The 10,377-nt window shown below is 41.5% G+C and overlaps 1 protein-coding gene across 1 annotated transcript; it reads left to right on the top strand.

Annotated features, from left to right (window-relative positions):
* The first annotated feature begins 5,077 nt into the window (after positions 1 to 5,077).
* Positions 5,078 to 9,123, top strand: LOC111141317 (SCP2 sterol binding domain containing 1). Its single transcript, XM_022493775.1, has 2 exons — positions 5,078 to 5,088; positions 8,607 to 9,123. The coding sequence occupies exons 1-2, from the start codon at positions 5,078 to 5,080 to the stop codon at positions 9,121 to 9,123; spliced, it is 528 nt and encodes a 175-aa protein (XP_022349483.1).
* The last annotated feature ends 1,254 nt before the right edge of the window (positions 9,124 to 10,377 follow it).

A 10,377-nucleotide genomic window follows, 5' to 3' on the forward strand; every position in this document is an offset into this window, starting at 1 on the left:
ACCACAAAAAAAAAAAAAAAAAAAAAAAGAACAAGAGGCAGTACCAAAGGCTAGGGACCTAATCAATACAGACATTGGTAATATGGCAGATCTAGAGTTCAGAATGATGATTCTCAAGGTTCTAGCCGGGCTCAAAAAAGGCATGGAAGATATTAGAGAAACCCTCTCGGGAGATATAAAAGCCCTCTCTGGAGAAATAAAAGAACTAAAATCTAACCAAGTTGAAATCAAAAAAGCTATTAATGAGGTGCAATCAAAAATGGAGGCTCTCACTGCTAGGATAAATGAGGCAGAAGAAAGAATTAGTGATATAGAAGACCAAATGACAGAGAATAAAGAAGTTGAGCAAAAGAGGGACAAACAGCTACTGGACCATGAGGGGAGAATTCGAGAGATAAGTGACACCATAAGATGAAACAACATTAGAATAATTGGGATTCCAGAAGAAGAAAAAAAGAGAGAGGGGAGCAGAAGGTATATTGGAGAGAATTATTGGAGAGAATTTCCCTAATATGGCAAAGGGAGCAAGCATCAAAATCCAGGAGGTGCAGAGAAACCCCCTCAAAATCAACAAGAATAGGTCCACATCCCATCACCTAGTAGTAAAATTTACAAGTCTTAGTGACAAAGAGAAAATCCTGAAAGCAGCCCGGGAAAAGAAGTCTGTAACATACAATGGTAAAAATATTAGATTGGCAGCAGACTTATCCACAGAGACCTGGCAGGCCAGAAAGAGCTAGCATGATATATTCAGAGCACTAAATGAGAAAAACATGCAGCCAAGAATACTATATCCAGCTCGGCTATCATTGAAAATAGAAGGAGAGATAAAAAGTTTTCAGGACAAACAAAAACTGAAAGAATTTGCAAACACCAAACCAGCTCTACAGGAAATATTGAAAGGGGTCCTCTAAGCAAAGAGAGAGCCTAAAAGTACTAGATCAGAAAGGAACAGAGACAATATACAGGAACAGTCACCTTACAGGCAATACAATGGCACTAAATTCATATCTCTCAATAGTTACCCTGAGTGTTAATGGGCTAAATGCCCCAATCAAAAGACACAGGGCATCAGATTGGATAAAAAAACAAAACCCATCTATATGTTGCCTACAAGAAACTCATTTTAGACCTGAAGACACCTCCAGATTTAAAGTGAGGGGGTGGAAAAAATTTACCATGCTAATGAACATCAGAAGAAAGCAGGGATGGCAATCCTTATATCAGATCAATTAGATTTTAAGCCAAAGACTATAATAAGAAATGAGGAAGTACACTATATCATACTCAAAGGATCTGTCCAACAAGAAGTTCTAGTAATTTTAAATATCTATGCCCCTAACGTGGGAGCAGCCAACTATATAAACCAATTAATAACAAAATCAAAGAAACACAACAACGCTAATACAATAATAGTAGGAGACTTTATCACTCCCCTCACTGAAATGGACAGATCATCCAAGCAAAAGATCAACAAGGAAATAAAGGCCTTAAATGACACACTGGACCAGATGGACATCACAGATATATTCAGAACAATCCATCCCAGTGCAACAGAATACATATTCTTCTCTAGTGCACATGGAACATTCTCCAGAATAGATCACATCCTGGGTCCTAAATCAGGTCTCAACAGGTATCAAAAGATTGGGATCATACCCTGCATATTTTCAGACCACAGTGCTCTGAAGCTAGAACTCAATCACAAGAGGAAATTTGGAAAGGACCCAAATATATGGAGACTAAACAGCATCCTTCTTTTTTTTTTAATTTATTTTTTTAATTTTCAGCATAACAGTATTCATTGTTTTTGTACCACACCCAGTGCTCCATGCAATCCGTGCCCTCTCAATCCATGCCCGCCACTTCAAACCCCTCAGATTGTTTTTCAGAGTCCATAGTCTCTCATGGTTCACCTCCCCTTCCAATTTCCCCCAACTCCCTTCTCCTAACTCCCCATGTCCTCCATGCTATTTGTTATGCTCCACAAATAAGTAAAACCATATGATAATTGGCTCTCTCTGCTTGACTTATTTCACTCAGCATAATCTCTTCCAGTCCTGTCCATGTTGCTACAAAAGTTGGGTATTCATCCTTTCTGATGGAGGCATAATACTCCATAGTGTATATGGACCACATCTTCCTTGTCCATTCGTCCGTTGAAGGACATCTTGGTTCATTCCACAGTTTGGCGACCGTGGCCATTGCTGCTATAAACACTGGGGTACAGATGGCCCTTCTTTTCACTACATCTGTATCTTTGGGGTAAATACCCAGTAGTGCAATTGCAGGGTCATAGGGAAGCTCTATATTTAGTTTATTGAGGAATCTCCACACTATGAACAGACATTTCTGCAAAGAAGACACCCAGATGGCCAACAGACACATGAAAAAGTGCTCCACATCACTTGGCATCAGGGAAATACAAATCAAAACCACAATGAGATATCACCTCACACCAGTCAGAATGGCAAAAATTAACAAACCAGGAAACGACAGATGCTGGCGAGGATGCGGAGAAAGGGGAACCCTCCAACACTGTTGGTGGGAATGCAAGCTGGTGCAAATACTATGGAAAACAGCATGGATATTCCTCAAAAAGTTGAAAATAGAGCTACCCCAGAACTCAGTAATCACACTACTGGGTATTTACCCTAAAGATACAAACGTAGTGATCCGAAGGGGCACGTGCACCCGAATGTTTATAGCAGCAATGTCCACAATAGCCAAACTATGGAAAGAACCTAGATGTCCATCAACAGATGAATGGATAAAGAAGATGTGGTATATATACACAATGGAATACTATGCAGCCATCAAAAGAAATGAAATCTTGCCTTTTGCGACAACGTGGATGGAACTGGAGGGTATCATGCTTAGCAAAATAAGTCAGTTGGAGAAAGACAACTATCATATGATCTCCCTGATATGAGGAAGTAGAGATGCAACATGAGGGGTTAAGGGGGTAGGAGAAGAATAAATGAAACAAGATGGGATTGGGAGGGAGACAAACCATAAGTGACTCTTAATCTCACAAAACAAACTGAGAGTTGCTGGGGGGAGGGGGTTTGGGGGGTGGGGTTATGGACATTGGGGAGGGTAGGTGCTATGGGACTGCTATGAAGTGTGTAAACCTGGTGATTCACAGACCTGTACCCCTGGGGATAAAAATATATTATATGTTTATAAAAAATTAAAAATTAAAAAAAAGAGTCTGTTTCTTGATTTATCTCAGTTTTTTCCTTTGCTCATTTTATACTGTATTTTGTTTATCCATTCATTCGTCAATGGACACTTGAGTTGTTTCCATTTCTCAGCTGTTGTGAAGAATGTTGCTATGAACATGAATGTACTAATATCTGTACAAGTGCCTGCTTTCATTATTTTGGGTATGTACCCAGCAATGGAACTGCTGAGTCATATAATAATTCTAGGGTTAATTTTCAGAGGAAGTGCCATTCTGTTTCCCACAGTGCTGCGCCATTCTCCATTCCCACCAGCAGTGCACGAGGGTTCGGATCTCTCCACATCCTTGCCAGCACCCACTTTCCATCTGTGTGTGTTCTTAACAGTGCCAGCCCAGGGCTTTCCACAGTCAATGCTCAGCAAATATGTTGAGGGGATGGAGATGGTAACAAACTTGAGGATCCTTGAATACTCAAGTTATCCAAATTCTTGCAGAACTTTTGATGAAATTTAGTGTGGAAAAGATCTTGGGAATACTGGAACATTTCCTCAGAACACCTGACCTCTAGAAAGGGGTCATCCTTATGACAATGATGATGGTGAGTTGTGGGGAGCCCTTCCTGCCTGAAGTGAACTGCCTCTCCTTCTGTTGCCAGATAAATATGTGGGTCCAAGGTTATGGATCTTTCCATGAATAAGAAAAGCCACAAATCTGGGGCGCCTGGGTGGCTCAGTGGATTAAAGCCTCTGCCTTCAGCTCAGGTCATGATCCCAGGGTTCTGGGATCGAGTCCCGCATCGGGCTCTCTGCTCGGCGGGGAGCCTGCTTCCTCCTCTCTCCTCTCTCTTTGCCTGCCTCTCTGCCTACTTGTGATCTCTGTCTGTCAAATAAATAAATAAAATCTTTAAAAAAAAAAAAAAGAAAAGCCACAAATCTGGATCTTAAAATGTGAAATCTCTCTTTTTGTGTGTCAGTAGCTATGGCAAATTACATTGTTGGTCCCAGTTTTTCTCTTCTCCCTGCCTCTTGCCCAGTCATGTCCCCTTCATGGTAGAGTGTGCCTCCTTAACCCTTGACTTTGCACCTGGCTCTGAGAGTTGCTTTTTGCTGCTGGTCCATGGGCAGGAGTGGCACTGAGCCAGGGACAAGCCTGGGCCTTTCTGCTCACTGCCCTTTTACTTCTGCCATTACCACAGGAGGGACATGCCTGGCTGGCCTACTGGTTGCAGACAGAAGGTGAGAGACACATGTATCTAGAACAGCAGCCTAGTCCATCTCAGCGCAGTGCAGCAGACCCCAGCCACCCAAAAGACACGTGAGAAATAATTATTTAATGTTAGTTACATGCTGCTAAAATTTTGAGGTTGTTTGTTTTGCTACATAATATAGCAAGAGTTAAGTGATATAAGAATGAATTAAAAAGTTAAAATTATGCATCACAGTGCAATAGTAGCGACTGACAGACATAGGAAATAATTAAAAAAAAAAAAAAAAAAAAAGGAACCAGTATTCCACGTTTGGCTTGTGCCCTCTGCTTTAGACAGAACTCATACCAGTGACAGTGCAGATCTGTCCATGCCTCTTTTTGTTTTTAAAGTAAGGTTTGTTGAGGTATAATTTACATACTTAAATGCATCCCTTTTAGTATACAGTTCTGGATTCTGACAAATACATACAATTGTGTAAGCACCAGCACAATCAGGAAAAGTTCCATCACTGTCCCCCACTCCTACCAAAAAGAAATTCTTTGTGTTCCTTTCTAGACAAACTCAATTTCTTCCCCTAATCCACTGGTCATTTTTTTTTCTTTTTGCAGTTCTGCCATTTTTAGAATGCTGTATGAATTGAATCGTATGTCATCATTTGAATCTGGTTTCTTTCTTTCGGCATAATGCATCTGAGGTTTATCTGCGTTGTGGAGTGAATCAAGAGGTTGTTTCTTTTTGTTGCCAAGTAGTATTCCATTCTATAATTATGCCATTTTGCTTATCTGATCTTCTGTTGATGAACAAAAGATGAAGGACATAAGCAAAGATTTGGATTGTCTCCTAGTGTTTTGCTTTAATGGACGATGCTTCTGGGAACACTTATAAAGTCCTACCTTTCTTTTCCTTTCATTTCTCTTGCATAAATACTCAAGAGAAGTACCTACGGGTTGTGTGCTGAGTGTGTGTTTGACTTTTACCACCCTAGCCAGCAGTCTTCCACAGCAGCAGCATTTTGCACTCCCACCAACCCTGCATGGGAGCTCCAGTTGCTCCACAGCTTTGCCAACACTTGCCATCGTCAGTCTTTCCAATATTCATGATTTTCGTGGGTAGGAAGATGTATCTCACTGTAGTTTTAATTTGCTTGTCCTTAGGGACTCATGATATTGAGCACCTTTCCAAGTATACTGGCCATTCATACTGGAATTCCTTTAATGGTAGAAATGCTTATAAAAGATAGGAACTCATGAAGGGGACAAATATGGGCTTGGAATTGTGTTCTCCTCTGACATGCTGAGGCAGGAGTGGCAGCCTAGTTGGAGATCTATCTGAATAATTCAGAAGGAACAACCCTGCTCTGAGGAAAAGCATATATGGGTGATGGGTGGTGATGGGGGCTCAGTTCACTGTTGGTGGCTCACAGCAATCTTACTGAGTATTCACTCACCTCTTTGTTTAAAATTCGAGTATTCACTCACCTCTTTGTTTAAAATTCTCTGTGCAGATGTCCATACCAGGTGGCCTCAGGTTAAAGTCTTGGTTTTGGGAGCTGCTGGGTTTTGTTTAACTGCTCCATGTTGAGCAGTTAAAATGTTGCTTATCTATCATGTACCAAAGAAAATATACCAAATCTTTTTTTTTTAATTTTCTGCATTCCTTCCCGAGAGAACAAAGCTACAAACAACTCTATTTAATGTAGCTTCACTTGCATATAAGAGCAGCATGGTTATGAAAGGGCATAGTCACTCACTTGATGGAGCTCCCAATGGCCAAACCTGGGACAGTTTGAGCAAGAAAATACCTAATGACAAGAATAGATTATGACCCACAGAATAAAATAAATATTCACAAGTCCCTACTGAGATAAAGACATATTTGAACAAATAAAGAAATGGGGGAGAAGGGGCAGCTCTTCTTTTTTTTTTTTTAAATTAACATATAATGTAATATTTGTTTCAGGGGGACAGGTCTGTGATTCATCAGTCTTACACCCATCACTCCGCTATAGCACATACCCTCCCCAATGTCCATCACCCAGATACCCCATCCCCTACCCCCCTCCCCTCCAGCAACCTGCAGTTTGTTTCCTGAGATTGAGTCTCTTAGGGTTTGTCTCCCTTTCTGGTTTCGTCTTATTTCACTTTTCCCTCTCTTCCCCTATGATCTTTTGTCTTGTTTCTCAAATTCCTCATATCAGTGAGATCATATGATAATTGTCTTTCTCTGGCTAACTTATTTCACTTAGCATAAAACCCTCTAGTTCTATCCACGTCATTGCAAATGGCAAGATTTTGTTTTTTTTGATGGCTACCTAGCATTCCTTAAAAAAAAAAAAAAAAGATTTTATTTATGTATTTGACAGAGAGAGACACCTCAAGAGAGGGAACACAAGCAGGGGGAATGAGAGAGGGAGCAGCTGGTTTCATGCTGAGCGGGGAGCCTGTTGTGGGGCTTGATCCTAGGGCCCTGGGATTATGACCTGAGCTGAAGGCAGATGCTTAACAACAGAGCCACCCAGGCGCCCTGCATACTATTCCATTATATACATATACCACATTTTCTTTATCCATTTTTCTGTTGGTGGACATCTAAGCTCTTTCCATAGTTTGGCTATTGTGTACAATGCTGCTATAAACATTTGGGTGCACATGAGGGGCAGCTCTTCTTAAGCAAAATTCCAGTTGTTAAATCTAAAGGGAGTGATGGGGGTGGAAAATGGCCATTTGGTACATTTCACACTGATGGACCTCTGATGGATGCAAAGAGAGGGCTGAAGTATGATGTGAAACAGAATATTGGCAAAGTCTCATATCTCCTTATATGTTACTAATTACAGAAAGAAAAATAGTAATTGCAGTGGATAAGACTGGTAGACACAACTTTGACCAAGTGACCAAGGTCAACATCACCAGTCATGGGACACACTGATACCATGTAGCCCCTGATATGATGCACTGAGAAGGGCATAAGGTCATCTTTGTAGTATTTTGGCCCAAAATGCACAACCTCAACCTAATCATGAAAAAAAAAAAAAAAAAGACTGCCCCCAATGAGGGACATTTTACAGAGGAACTTAGCCAGTATTCAAAAGTATCAAGGTCATGAAAGACAAAGACTGAAGAACTCCCAGACTGGAGAGCACTAGGGAGACATAAAAACTAAATTCAGTGCAGGATTCTGGACCAGAAGGTGGATTCAGGACTAGAAAAGGGACATTTGTGGGACAATTGGCAAAATTTGAGTATGGTCTGTAGATTAGTTAATAGTATTGTACCCATATTTCTTTCCTGGTATAGATCATTGTGCTGTGCCATGTAAAATATTAACCTTTGGGGAAGTGGGGTGCAGGTGATACAGGAACTTGGGTGTTTTTATAACCTTTTTGTAAATCTGACATTATTTAAAAATTAAAGGAAAATATATATGTATTCTAGAGTCATTCTACCTCTGTTTAAACCTGGCTACCCTACTTATTAGCTGTATGACTTTGGGTAAATCACTTCATTTCTCCTTGTCTCAGTTTCCCCATCTGTAAAATGGGAATAAAAAGAGTACCTTCCTCAGAGGATTGTAATGAAGCTTAAAAATGATAATACATGTGTAATGCCTACAATAGTGGCTCAGAGGGAGGGCTATGTTATTATATGCAATGATCATTTGAGGCCAGCAGCATTCTCTGTTGGTCTTAGGGATATTTCTCCCTCCATCTCCTGATTTCTCCCTGTGCCTCTGAAGCTTTCTGATGCCAGTCCTGGTACTGATTCTTTCTCTAACCAGCCATTTTTCTCTAAAAACATTTCCCCTTCCACCAGTGGCTGTATAATGCCAAATCTAGCATTATGATCTGTGCCTTAAGGATTTAAACACCTTCAAAGGAATCAGAATAACTGCTCTGAATTAGGATTGTTATGGGGAGAGGACTGCATTGGAAAGACAGAACTCATTATCACCAAAAAAACCCCTCTGGGGCCACTTTCTCTTATTCCCAACGTGGGGTCCAGACTCTTCTGGGCCTGTGAGACCAACAGCCCTGATTGGTTTGAGGGGGTAGTATGGATATGCCTCACAATTACCTATCTGAGGTCTCACCCCATGTTACATTTTAGTATCTGTTTGGCCAATAAGACTGCAGCACACACACTAGCCTCATTCCCTGCTTGGGCCTTACCTTTGATGTCACAATCTGACTTGTGGACATTAATCTGGCCACAGCTGCTCACAAACCAGACGGCAAGGTCAAGAGGACCAGCACAGTAAGATGTGGAAGAGAATTGACCATCAGCCCAAGATCAAAGCAGTGGCTGGGCCTCAGGCCGGCCAATTCAAAGAACTGGGTGCAGCGCGGGAACCTGCCATGCCACACCCTCTGGAGCTGTCAGAATTCCAGAGCTTCCCTGTGTTTGAGGACATTAGCCATCACATCAAAGAGGTGGGGGCCCAACTGGTAAAGAAAGTCAATGCCATCTTTCAGCTGGACATCACCAAAGATGGGAAGACCATTCTGCAGTGGACCATTGATCTGAAGAATGGTTCTGGGGACATGTATCCAGGATCCGCCAGGCTCCCAGCTGACACTGTCTTCACAATCCCGGAACCTGTCTTTATGGAGTTGGTTTTGGGCAAAATGAACCCTCAGAAAGCTTTCCTTGCTGGCAAGTTCAAAGTGAGTGGCAAAGTTCTGCTTGGCCAGAAGCTCGAGAGAGTTTTCAAAGACTGGGCTAAATTTTAAGCATGTAAAATACCAAAGAAATGATCAGAACTTCTCTCCGGTTATAATGTTGAGCGGAAATCATGCTTAAACTGAAGATTAAAACAAAAAATATCCAATATTTTTACTCAAATTCTTCCTGTTCAAGTTTGATTAATTTTCCTGCTGATGCATTAATTTTCAGTGAGGGTTTTAGAGCAGTAAAGAATGTTGGAGTGTCTCACCTAAAATCTTTGTCTTTTTCTTCCTTTAGGTTCATGTATGCTACACTATGTTAGGTTGAAAGCCACACATAGAGAAATGGGTGGTTTTGACACTTGGATTTAAATGCTTTCATGATTGAGTTCCTGAGAATTTTGTTTGTTTGCGCTTTGGGGAAAGAAGTGCCCACCATCATTGTGTCGGTTTGCATTCCAGTTGGTAACTTGGTTCTTTGAGATTTTAATTTGCAGAACTTAGAGGGGTTGTGCTCATGTGCTCATGTGTATCATGACTTTGGATAGATATAATTCCAAGAGAATCCAGGGGTTTGGAAGAGGTTCTAGGCTACTGAATCTTAAACTAGAGCATGCATCACACCACGTGCAAGACTGGTAAAAGCCCAGATTGCTGGGCTCCACATCAGGGTCTCAGTGCTGTAGGTCTGGGCGGGGGAGAATGTGCATTTCTAACAAGTTCCCAGGTGATGTTGATGGGACCACCCCTGGAGAACCCCTGCCCTAGTTCATGCTCCAGCTTTCAGAATTGGTAAAAACTATTCTGTTCTAGACCACTGAGATGTTGCCATTATTTAAATGAGATGTTTCCATGACTTAAAGGATCTCCTGGAATCTCCCCCATCCTGTGTGCCATTTCTGAAGTGTCAGGAGCTTGTTTACCGAGCATTTTACAAAACCAAAGGTTAGGCTGGGAGACTTTCCCTTCTGGGAGCCCTGTTCATACATTGGAGGACTAGGAATAGAGCCAGCTGTAGCCTGATGTGACCTCTATGGGTGAGTGTCTGTGACGCTGGTTCCCCTGTGATCTGTGTAGACCTTTACCTTGTATACCTTTATACTCTGAAGCCCACATGGAAGGTTCCTGAAAACAGCCATGCCCTAAATGCATGCCTACCAAATTGTCCAGCTGTTCCATTCTGGGTGTTTCCCTAGGAGGAAAGAAAGCATATGCACAAGTACAAAAATGTGTACGTGAGTGTTCACAGCAGTTATATTTGTGATAGTTCCAGACCGTAAATAAGCCAAATGCCCATCAATAGGTGAATGGGTGAACCAT

Source organism: Enhydra lutris, unplaced genomic scaffold (genome assembly GCF_002288905.1).
Source record: "Enhydra lutris kenyoni isolate GAN:26980312 unplaced genomic scaffold, ASM228890v2 scaffoldscaffold6, whole genome shotgun sequence".
NCBI classification, from domain to species: domain Eukaryota; kingdom Metazoa; phylum Chordata; class Mammalia; order Carnivora; family Mustelidae; genus Enhydra; species Enhydra lutris.